Source organism: Saccoglossus kowalevskii, chromosome 9 (genome assembly GCF_978046115.1).
Source record: "Saccoglossus kowalevskii chromosome 9, keSacKowa6.1, whole genome shotgun sequence".
NCBI classification, from domain to species: domain Eukaryota; kingdom Metazoa; phylum Hemichordata; class Enteropneusta; family Harrimaniidae; genus Saccoglossus; species Saccoglossus kowalevskii.
The window spans coordinates 156,297-169,513 of record NC_140649.1 but is presented as its reverse complement, the minus strand read 5'-3'; the positions used below and the strand labels follow the sequence as shown (position 1 = coordinate 169,513).

At 33.5% G+C, this 13,217-nt stretch overlaps 1 protein-coding gene across 1 annotated transcript in view; it reads left to right on the top strand.

The window, feature by feature from the left end:
- LOC102801403 (mpv17-like protein 2) overlaps positions 1–5,182 on the top strand; it is a 109,408-nt gene extending 104,226 nt beyond the window's left edge. The window contains exon 4 of the mRNA XM_085503021.1: positions 4,807–5,182. Coding sequence (XP_085359147.1) covers positions 4,807–4,986 — 180 coding nt within the window. The 3' untranslated portion in view covers positions 4,987–5,182. The remainder of the gene's footprint in view (positions 1–4,806) is intronic.
- The last annotated feature ends 8,035 nt before the right edge of the window (positions 5,183–13,217 follow it).

Below are 13,217 nucleotides of genomic sequence, written 5' to 3'. Positions count from 1 at the left end.
TGGGTTTGACTTTCTACCTCATTTGTTTCTTTTAATTTATATTTTATTGTAATACATCAGTTATCTATATTACTTTGCTTATTGACTTAATTTAAATAATATACTACCATATTTCATTTATATTTATATCTTGGGTGTCATTCCATTTCATTAGTTCCATTATGGGTACTTCGCTATTGCTGTTTGCTCATATAGCCATAAGATATCTCCAGACAGTTTTTTCAAGTATATATTTTAATAACTCTCTAGTAACCTTGTCATCATTACTGGGTAGTTGCCAAGCTGAAACTACCTATAATCAATTAAATAACTTCATGCGGTATCAACATCGCAATAAACAATCACATTGCTCTGGATGTTTCAAACATCAAGTCACGCTGCCTTTGTCATCTCATTATTAATTTCACAGCAGCACAGCTTGCTATAACCTTTATACGTTCTTTGTACTAACTCTGTTGTTTTGAATTTATTCCTAATCAGTTGTGTATTTTTCTATCAGTCATGTATTTTTTCTATATCTTTGCAGTCGCATTATGGGGGCCGCACCAGGACCGTAGGTCAATATTGTATTGGCAGACAGCTCTGTGGTTTTGGTCCAGCCCCCCCCCCCCCACCCCGCCAATAAATAAGCTTTAACATATATTAGGTCTCGTGTCATAAATAGGGTTTTGTTAGATATGAAATATGTCCTGTCTGGTGTTGCTGGTCACTGTGATCAATGGCGTAATGCACAATCCCTTGTATATAGTGGTCGATAAAGTTAGTTGAAGTGCCAACATCTATTGCTACAGAGTTCTCCACAATCCTGATGTTAATGTTTTCCAAACTTGTCAAAATCAAGCTACCAGACATGTCGATCTCTCTCTTCTGGAAACCGCTATATGCTAAACATAATGTTCCATTCGTTAACAACACAAGGTTTTTGACTCCCATGTGCGAAGCACAAAATGGGAGTCTTTGCAGTTAGTGTGTCTGTATGTGTGTATGTGTGTATGTGTGTATGTGTGTATGTGTGTATGTGTGTCCGACTGTTCCACTGCTATCTCAAGAACCATACATTGGTTTTTGATGAAACTTGGTGCATAGATGCTCTGGGCCAATGCGCAGATTTGATTAGGTTTTGGTAAAAATCCATGCTCGTTAATTACCTAATTTGCATGATAATTAGCTAATTTTTAGCTGTTCTATGACTGTTCCACTGATATCTAAAGAACCACTCATTGGATTTTGATGAAACTTGGTACATAGATGCTCTGAACATATGCGCAGATTTGATTAATTTTTGGTAAAAATCCGTGCATATTAATTACCTAATTTGCATGATAATTAGCTATTTTTTAGTGGTTCCATGACTGTTCCACTGATATCTAAACAACCACTCATTGGATTTTGATGAAACTTGGTACATAGATGCTCTGAACTAATGCTAGGTTTTGATTAGTTTTTGGTAATAATCCGTGGATACTAATTACCTAATTTGCATAATGATTAGTCAATTTTCGGTTTTTCCACTGATATCTCAAGTACTAATCATCACATTTCAATGAAACTTGGTACATAGATGTCATACGACACTGCACAGACCTGATAGTTTTTATGGTAATATCAGTACATATTAATTACCTAATTTGCATAATTAATTAATTTTCAGCATTTGATATAAGTAGTTAGCATTACATTTCAATGAAACTTGGTACTTACATACTCAAGGACTATGCAGAGATTGATTGTTTTCGATAAATATTTGTGCATATTAATCACCTAATTTGCATAATTAGTTAATTTTCAGCTTTTCCACGGGTATCTCAAGTACTAATCATCGCATTTCAATGAAACTTGGTACATAGATCCTTTAGGACTATGCAGAGACCTGATTAGTTTTAGGGTAAATAATTGTGCATATTAATTACCTAATTTGCATAATTAATTTTCAGCTTTTCTACTGATATCTAAAGTACTAATCATCATATTTCAATGAATCTAGAATTATGCAGACCCAATTAGTTTCCGGTAAATATTTGTGCATATTAATCACCTAATTTGCATAATTAACCAACTTTCACACTGATATCTCAGGTACTATACATCACATATCAATGAATGTACATGGATGCTGTAGGACAATAGACAGACCTGAATAATTGTGGGTTAAAATCTGTACATATTAATTACCTAATTTGCATAATTAACCAATTTTAATCTTTCACACTGATATCTAAAGTACCGTAAAAACTCCAAAATTTCGACTGGTTTTAAATAATTTGTGTTAGAAATGTGACGTGTTTTTAGAGTCAAAATTAAGGTGCATTTTCGGACGGTCGAATTTTTCAGAATAGAAATCAGCAAAAAAAAATGGGGATGATAGACAGTGTGCTTCATTAGTTTTTAAAAAATGCAATGTCCGTCAATTGACGTAAACTTCCTCATGTTTCACGGTAAAAGCAAAGGTCGTGGCCGAGTTGTAACTCAAAATCTAAACAAAGTCATCAATCAGTGAGTATTATGACAAGCAAAACAAAACATCAAGACGTGGAGAAGAGGTCAGCACAAAACTAATAGGTCAAAAGACAAAGCTGTCTCGCACTACCCAGGAAAACTTGTGAATGTTCGAAGTACAGGTACCCATTGGACAAAAGATACATGGAAGTTTAGCAAACGATCTCCCCGACCCAGTGCAATGTATCCGGTTAGAATCAAAGCTCACGTGTCCCTTATTTGAGCACCGTACCGGTGATTTGAGGGACCAAATTCTGCCGTAAATTCGCCCTTGGATTAAAAAATATAATGGGATTTAAGAAAATAAAATGGGACTTTTAAGGTGTATTTTGGCGTCATTTTTCGGACATTTCAATCAATCCTGCCGGCTAAAATAGAGTCTAAGTTTTACCGTAGTCATTGACGTCTGTCTATTCAAGAGTACACGTGTATGATTTTTATCGTGACTAGCGTGAGCGGGTAAGCTTCCTTTCGAGAATGAGCTGTTATCACTGTGAACAATGTTAAATTATTCTTCAGATAACCAGTTTATTTTTTAAAAACAACTAATTTTTTTATTTAAAAAAAATCATGCCGTTTTCGCATCATCCAGCTTTTTGATTGGTTAATTAGCGATTTGACCTATTTGACCTAAGAGAACATGGCGGATATCCTACAGCATCAAACGTTTATACGAGACCGGAATCATTCGCTTACGATGAAACTAAGTTGACTTTTATTTGTATTTCATAACCATTCAACAAATTTATTTTGTGTACATTATTATAATCACTACTGAGTACAGTAATAATCAACAATTCAGAAACGCAGCATGCCGAGATTTTTGTGTTCGTTTTTATTTGAAACTTCGTTTATTTAGAATATATTTTCGTTACCAATAAAATAAAAATCTCTCAGTCCAGAAACCCGGATTCATGCCTTTGAGGAAGGTCCCGTTTGAACGCTCACATCGTTTTTTTTTTCGTTTGGGGGAAAACTAAAACTGGTCGCAATTTTCGAATAAGAATGAGTCGGCAATTTTTAGTGGAGTCGAAAATTTGGAGGTAAATAAAACACCGAAACCCGGCAAATAAATAGGCGGTCAAATTTTTAGAGGGGTCGAAATTTTGGAGTTTTCGCGGTGTTAATTATTCCATTTCAATGAAACTTAGTACAAAGATGCTCTAGGACAATGTACAAACCTAATTAGTTTGGGGTAAAAATCTGTTCATATTAATTCCCTAATAAGCATAATAATTCATAATTTTTTGGTTCTGTTACATTGCGCAGACCTCATTAGTTTTACACTCAAATCTGGTCATATTTAATTTTCTGATTTGCATAATTAGTTTTCAGCTAAGTAATTTCGAATTATATTTAATGTGTCTCCAATACTCTCAGCACATGGGAGTTCTTTCTAAGCTTTCTTTGATTGTAAATATGTTCATTGTGAAAACATTTACCATTAAAATCCTTATATAAACTGCGGTTTATATTACAATGCATCAATTTAAAAATTGGGATCAAAAGCTCATGTTTGGGGTACGGTTTATATTACGTACATATTGCAATTACTAAATAGCGTGGTCATTTTTTTTCAACACATACACAAAACAAACAATACACCGTACAATCTCTTGAATTTAGGCATCACGGAAGAGTGAAAGGCCTTACTAAAATAGGCGTCACGAAATGTTGACAAATTACAGTCAATCAAAAAATCTGTTCACATGATAAAAAATTACTCAGTATATTCAATGTAATATGCATTTATTTAACATAAAGTTTCAAATAAAAACAAACACAAATGTATTGCTTAGTATGGTACGGTAGCGCAATCAGACCGGCCATGCTGCGGTTCATAAGTGAATAACTTACTTGTTTTCCAAGAGTTGAAACATTGTCATGATAGGAATATGTGATTTTCGTTGATATTTCAGTTGAACAGTGGTTTTTTAGCAGATTTTAGGAGAATCCCTTGTTTTGAACAAAAACAAACGAAAAAATTCCAAAAAACTATCATGCTACATTTACTTTAACAAGATGCATTAATTCGTGTTCTAGAGAAGGATTTCAGAGGTTAAAACTAATGGTTTGTCCTTGGACAGACAAATAATAATAAAACTAGTTGCTTCGGCAATCATAAAAAAACAACGCAAATCACAGTATTCCAAAGTACAATGGTATTATCACTTTGGTATAAATTTGTCTTCACAAATGCTATTATTTATATAACAAATTATAAAAAAGGAAATGGTAGTAGTAATCTTGCTGTAATTCCTTATATGGATGTTACATTTCATTAACAATGTTGTCTTTTTCTCTTTACAGACAGATTGGTGTGTATGGCCAGCAGCTCAGAGCATCAATTTTCTATTCATACCAAGTCGGTTTCGAGTTATTTATGTGAATTTTGTGAGCTTAGGTTGGGACACATTCCTGTCATATATGAAACACAATGAAACAAAGAACAAGAGACCAAAGATACCTCAAGAGATATCTGCCTACTAATTTATTCAGTTACTAAGGTGCTGATCTATTTTCTTAAAACTAGAGGGCGATGTTCACATTTCTGCTACAATTTTATAACTGTCATTGGAATAGTGCTTTTACTTTTAATTTTTAATCAATCAAAATCAAATTTCTTCTTCACATTTTTAACCAGAATCATTAATCCTGCTCACAGTCCCTAACTGTGTCTTGCTATTCAATGTATTTGACCAGATATGGTAAGCTTAACACCGCCCTCTGGTGTAAGTTTTTATTCTTTTTAAGCAGCTGAAACGAAATATCTATTTTACATTTAGAACAATTTTTTTTTTTGGGGGGGGGGGGTTAAATCAGTTTTTACTATTGCATGTCATTTGCCAATACTATGTCCTTACACTGAAAACCCATCATTTTCTACATAGTAAATTCAAAGTAGTGGCAAGTTATACGAAAATCTGCAGAAAAAATTTGTTAAAATGTTACATTGTTACTGGTTAACACATAACACTGTACATTGTATCCTTGTTTTTTCAATTGAAATGACATGCAAATCATTTTCAATGTAAAGGATATTATGGAGCTGAGAAATTTTAGTAAAACGGACCAAAAACTAAATCTGTATGGTTTACATACATATGTACCATTCTGCACAAAGTGAGACAAGTTTGTGGTAGTTTGTACCATATTTAAAATGTAACTTTCAACCACTTTAATGTAGCAACAGAGGTAAAATGAGTTAAAAATTAATCTGTGATTCAGACATGGGATTCTCTTAAAGTTACTAAGCAGGTAACTATAACAATCTATGTATCACCTGAAAGCTTTAAATGTAGACATAATAATGTATGTATCACCTGTAAGCTTTAAATGTAGACATAACAATCTATGTATCATCTGAAGGCTTTAAATGTAAACACAACAATCTATGTATCACCTGTAAGCTTTAAATGTAGACATAACAATGTATCACCTGAAAGCTGTGAATGTATACACAACAATGTATGTATCACCTGAAAGCTGTGAATGTATACATAACAATGTATGTATCACCTGAAAGCTTTGAATGTAGACATATCAATGTATGTATCACCTGAAAGCTTTAAATGTAGACATAACAATGTATGTATCACCTGTAAGCTCTAAATGTAGACATAACAATCTATGTATCACCTGAAAGCTTTAAATGTAGACATAACAATGTATGTATCACCCGAATGCTTTAAATGTAGACATAACAATCTATGTATCACCTGAAAACTTTAAATGTAGACATAACAATGTATGTATTACCTGTAAGCTTTAAATGTAGACATAACAATGTATGTATCACCTGAAAGCTTTGAATGTAGACATATCAATGTATGTATCACCCGAATGCTTTAAATGTAGACATAACAATGTATGTATCACCTGAAAGCTTTGAATGTAGACATAATAATGTATGTATCACCTGTAAGCTTTAAATGTAGACATAACAATCTATGTATCATCTGAAGGCTTTAAATGTAAACACAACAATCTATGTATCACCTGTAAGCTTTAAATGTAGACATAACAATGTATGTATCACCTGAAAGCTGTGAATGTATACACAACAATGTATGTATCACCTGAAAGCTGTGAATGTATACATAACAATGTATGTATCACCTGAAAGCTTTGAATGTAGACATATCAATGTATGTATCACCTGAAAGCTTTAAATGTAGACATAACAATGTATGTATCACCTGTAAGCTCTAAATGTAGACATAACAATCTATGTATCACCTGAAAGCTTTAAATGTAGACATAACAATGTATGTATCACCCGAATGCTTTAAATGTAGACATAACAATCTATGTATCACCTGAAAGCTTTAAATGTAGACATAACAATGTATGTATTACCTGTAAGCTTTAAATGTAGACATAACAATGTATGTATCACCTGAAAGCTTTGAATGTAGACATATCAATGTATGTATCACCCGAATGCTTTAAATGTAGACATAACAATGTATGTATCACCTGTAAGCTTTAAATGTAGACATAACAATCTATGTATCACCTGAAAGCTTTAAATGTAGACATAACAATGTATGTATCACCCGAATGCTTTAAATGTAGACATAACAATGTATGTATCACCTGTAAGCTTTAAATGTAGACATAACAATCTATGTATCATCTGAAAGCTTTAAATGTAAACATAACTATCTATGTATCACCTGAAAGCTTTAAATGTAGACATATCAATGTACGTATCACCTGAGAGCTTTAAATGTAGACATAACAATGTATGTATCACCTGAAAGCTTTGAATGTAGACATATCAATGTACGTATCACCTGAGAGCTTTAAATGTAGACATAACAATGTATGTATCACCTGAAAGCTTTGAATGTAGACATATCAATGTACGTATCACCTGAGAGCTTTAAATGTAGACATAACAATGTATCGCCTGAATGCTTTAAATGTAGACATAACAAATCTATGTATCACCTGAAGGCTTTAAATGTAGACAAATCGGTAGTACATATGGTGTCCGATGTTTGTCTGAGGGATTACCTGATAACCAATTTTGCTATTCTACTTTTTTAGCTCCGCTGTCGACTTTGTCGAGCGGAGCTTATCATATGAGTGATTGTCCGTCGTCATCCGTGTCAATGTTTTACTTTTTCGACTTCTTGAAAACTACAAGCCTGAATGCTTTGATACTTGGTGTACATGTATATGTACCTTGGGTAGACCTCTCTTAGGTTTGTTCATTTCATGTTGATATCTTCAATTTTCTAATTTTGGTGAATATTTTTGTCATTTTTGGTAAAAAGTGATATTTTCGACTTCTTGTAAAAAACCGCAAGTGCAATTGCTTTGATATTACATATATAGGTACTACATGTGGACCTCTCTCAGATTTGTTCATTTTGTAATGATATCTTTAATTCTCTAATTTTGGTGAATATTTTTGTCATTTTTGGTAAAAAGTGATATTTTCGACTTCTTGTTAAAAACCGCAAGTCCAATTGCTTTGATACTACATATATAGGTACTACATGTGGACCTCTCTCAGATTTGTTCATTTCGTGATGATATCTTCAATTCTCTAATTTTGGTGAATATTTTTGTCATTTTTGGTAAAAAGTGATATTTTCGACTTCTTGTTAAAAACTGCAAGTTCGATTGCTTTGATATTACATATATAGGTACTACATGTGGACCTCTCTCAGATTTGTTCATTTTGTAATGATATCTTTAATTCTCTAATTTTGGTGAATATTTTTGTCATTTTTGGTAAAAAGTGATATTTTCGACTTCTTGTTAAAAACCGCAAGTCCAATTGCTTTGATACTACATATATAGGTACTACATGTGGACCTCTCTCAGATTTGTTCATTTCGTGATGATATCTTCAATTCTCTAATTTTGGTGAATATTTTTGTCATTTTTGGTAAAAAGTGATATTTTCGACTTCTTGTTAAAAACTGCAAGTTCGATTGCTTTGATATTACATATATAGGTACTACATGTGGACCTCTCTCAGATTTGTTCATTTTGTGATGATATCTTCAATTCTCTAATTTTGGTGAATATTTTTGTAATTTTTGGTAAAAAGTGATATTTTCGACTTCTTGTTAAAAACCAATAGTTCAATTGCTTTGATATTACATATATAGATACTACATGTAGACCTTTCTCAGATTTGTTCATTTTGTGATGATATCTTCAGTTCTCTAATTTTGGTGAATATTTTTGTCATTTTTGGTAAAAAGTGATATTTTCGACTTCTTGTTGAAAACTGTAAGTCCGATTGCTTTGATATTACATATATAGGTACTACATGTGGACCTCTCTCAGATTTGTTCATTTTGTGATGATATCTTCAATTCTCTAATTAATTTATTTTGGTGAATATTTTTGTAATTTTTGGTAAAAAGTGATATTTTCGACTTCTTGTTAAAAACTGTAAGTCCGATTGCTTTGATACTATTCATATTGTTCATTTTCTAATGATGTCTTCAGTTTTTTAATTGAAATGTGCATTGCTAACAGCGGAGCCATCTCAGCCGACAGGCTGCTTGTTTTTTTACTATTTCAACTTTTTTTTAACCCTTTCAGTAACGTGAAAGTCCTGTAATGTTCGTAATATTGTGGGCTGAAGATCATGTCTCTGTTTTTCTTTATCTGCTTTATCCACGACTGAATGACTAGGCGGGGTACAAACAACAGATTGTCAGTAGCATCTATGTAGTTATTGGTAATAGCTAGAAAATAAAAGTGAATAAAGTAAAAGCCATGAAGCTATTGTCGAGCTTACCTTTCACATGTACTTTTCAAGTTTTCAATATACTCAGAAAAAGTACTTGCCGTACATCAGGTAATCCCTCAGACACTACTGTGTTCGTCCATATCTAAATTTTCAGATGATGTATAGGTTGTTATAGTAGCATGCTTAGTAACTTTAAGAGAATCTTTGAATAACAGATCAGTTTAATAATTTTTCCTAAATTTCCTATAACATAGTGGGATGATAATTGGAATATTTTTATTTGTAAATTGTGGGAACTAATTATCGATGAAATTATTACAAATAATTTATATTATATCACTTGTATATCCTGTATGTAGATATTGAAGAATTTACCACTTGTAGGCCCTTACAGATTAACTACTTGAGTGAATGATTGTATTAACATTTACAAAATTTGTCAAAAAATTTTGAATGCACTAAATTATGTTGCAGGAGGCTGTTAATCTTTAAAATGCTTTGAACCAATTACATATGTTGCTTTGAATAAATTAGCAGTATGATAGATGCACTTTGAATAAGTTTTTTTTGTTCATTGTGTTCTTTGCTGCCACTTGAGGAGTCTCTTACCTGAAGGTAGCCAAATTATTGTGAAAGTCACCTTGACTACCTGGCATAATTCTCAGCAATCGTAACTTTATTTTACATATTTAGCAATATTTGTGCAATAATGATGTATTTTTATGCTGAGATTAGTTTTGTAATGAATTAGATAATGCACTTTTTGATTTTTGAAATACCACATTTTATTGTCTTGTCAAAACAGTATTGCAATATGTACTGTGGAAGATATTCTTGTATGCTTGATTACTAGACCTGTAGCTTTCACAATAGAAAAAAATAGCATGTGTCACTCTATGGTCAGCTATACTTCATTTGTTCCTACGTTCAAAATTTATGTAACGTTTGAAGACTTTCCTTTGCATATGATATGACATAAATATGTGCATATGAAAGAAATGTCACACAGGAATGAAGATTAATAGTGAGTGAGTGCATACTAATCTCCTAACTGTAATTTAGTCCTTATTCTATGAATATTTGCTGATGGATGTAACAAATTGTATTTCACAAAAATCTTGATGTCTAAATCAAATCCTCAAAATTCTTACTGCCTGTGATAAAACTATATGGAAATTTATAATGTATTTAACATGTTATATTACAATTTTGAAACGTAGAAGCACTGCCAAAACACAATTTACAAAAAGTATTGACTATCCTCATAGTTGTGAAAGTACAATACATGGAGGTTAATTTCGAAATAATACCGGGTAGTGGTTGTGTGTAATGCATACCTATGGTGATACTGTGTTTCAAAGTATCTCCAATACAACTTTTATTAGTCCCCGTTCGGACGCAGTCCGAAAACGGGGACTTATGTTTTGCCCTGTGTGCGTCCGTCCGTCCGTGCGTCCGTGCGTCCGTGATCACCTGTATCTCGAACATGCATGGACCGATTGAGTTCAAACTTCACTCATACATCACACATTATATGGGACATATGCACATGCATTTTTTTCATGATCCGATTAACGATAGCCGAATAGCGGCCATTTTAAGGCCGAAAATGCATCAAAATCGCACATTTTCACCATTCCGGACCCGGATCTCAGTTATGCATGGACGGATTTTGTTCAAATTTGGTACATACATTAAACATAATAGGACCTTGATGCACGTCATTTTTTTTTTTGGATCGGGTTCGAAATGGCCGACTGGCGGCCATTTTGTTTTAAAGAATTCAGTTCTGGATCCGTATCTGAGACATGCTTGGATTGATCGAGTTCAAACTTCACACACACAAGGTACATCATGTCACAAATATGTATGTGCATTTGTTTCATGATCTCATTAACGATAGCCAAATGGCGGCCGCTTTAAGGCCGAAAATGCATTGAAATCGCACATTTTCACCATTCCGGACCCGGATCTCAGTTATGCATGGACGGATTTCATTCAAATTTGGTACATACATTAAACATAATAGGACCTTGATGCACGTCATTTTTTTTTTCGGATCAAGTTCGAAATAGCCGACTGGCGGCCATTTTGTTTTAAAGAATTCAGTTCTGGATCCGTATCCGAGACATGTCTGGATTGATCAAGTTCAAACTTCACACACACAAGGTACATCATGTCACAAATATGTATGTGTATTTGTTTCATGATCTCATTAACGATAGCCAAATGGCGGCCGCTTTAAGGCCGAAACTGCATTGAAATCGCACATTTTCACCATTCCGGACCCGGATCTCAGTTATGCATGGACGGATTTCATTCAAACTTGGTACATACATTAAACATAATAGGACCTTGATGCACGTCATTTTTTTTTCCGGATCAAGTTCGAAATAGCCGACTGGCGGCCATTTTGTTTTAAAGAATTCAGTTCTGGATCCGTATCCGAGACATGCTTGGATTGATCGAGTTCAAACTTCACACACACAAGGTACATCATGTCACAAATATGTATGTGCATTTGTATCATGATCTCATTAACGATAGCCAAATGGCGGCCACTTTAAGGCCGAAAATGCATTGAAATCGCACATTTTCACCATTCCGGACCCGTATCTCAGTTATGCATGGATGGATTTTGTTCAAATTTGGTACATACATTAAACATAATAGGACCTTGATGCACATCTTTTTTTTTTCGGATCAAGTTCGAAATGGCCGACTGGCGGCCATTTTGTTAAAGAATTCAGTTCTGGATCCGTATCCAAGACATGTCTGGATTGATCAAGTTCAAACTTCACACACACATGGTACATCATGTCACAAATAGATATGTGCCTTTGTTTCATGATCTGCTTAACAATAGCGAAATGATGGCCATTTTAAGGCCGAAAATGCATCAAAATCACGTATTTTCACAATTCCAGAACCGGATCTCAGTCATGCATGGATGGATTTTGTTCAGATTTAGCACAATGTGTTGTACATATGCAGGTGCATTTCGGTCATGATCTGCTTTGAATGTATATGTCACTCAAATATGAACGGAACGGGGACGTGTCATTGACAATGACTTGTTTTAGATCATTTGTTTCTTTCACTATTGAAATGTGGCATGAATTGTCCTCTTATAATTGTTTGGAGTCTAGTCAAACCCTGGTGGCAGCCATGTTTGTTTTTATTATTAGAGGACGTTTACGCATGTAATCATTCTGTATTTGGAATTTGTATTTTCTAATAAGGTAGGATGAATATACCCCGTAAAATGCCGCAAAATTACGGCATGCTGTAACAGTGACATATGTATAATAATATAACATACATATAATTAAAAACTCTGTAAAATTATTTGTGTTTTAGAATGTAAAAATGATGGAGTACTTATTTTTTATATCTCAAAAAAATATTGGGTGTGTATATTTGTAAATGGTGTATATTTTCAAAATGATGTGTGTTGTAAAACAATGTGTATTTTTCCAATGATATGTGTTTAAAAATGATGTCTGTATTTTAAAATGGTGTCTATATTAAAGATGTGTGTATTTTAAAATAAAGTGTGTTTTCCGCTCCAACTGTGGAACGAGAATTGAAAGTGGTGAAATATTGATGCAAAATGTGAAATTAGATTGTACAGAAGTGGAATAGTGGTGAAAAGTGCAAATCCAGTGTGCAAAGTGGTGGAAATGTGGTGCAAAGTGTGAAACTACGATGGAAAATGGTGCAATAGTGGTTCAAAGTGTGGAACTGGAGTGAAAAGTGGAATTTAGCTGCAAAGTAGAGTGGAAAGTGGTGCAATTGAGGTGAACAGTGCGAATTTAGAGTGCAAATATATGAAATAGTGGTGCAAAGTGCACAACTAGAGAATAAAGTTGTTAAATAGTGGTGCATAGAGTGAAATAATGGTGGTGAAACTAGAGGAAAAAGTGGCATTGAAGTGCAGAGTGCGAATTTAAATTGCAAATTTCTGGAAAAGTGGTAAACTAAGAAACTGGAGTGG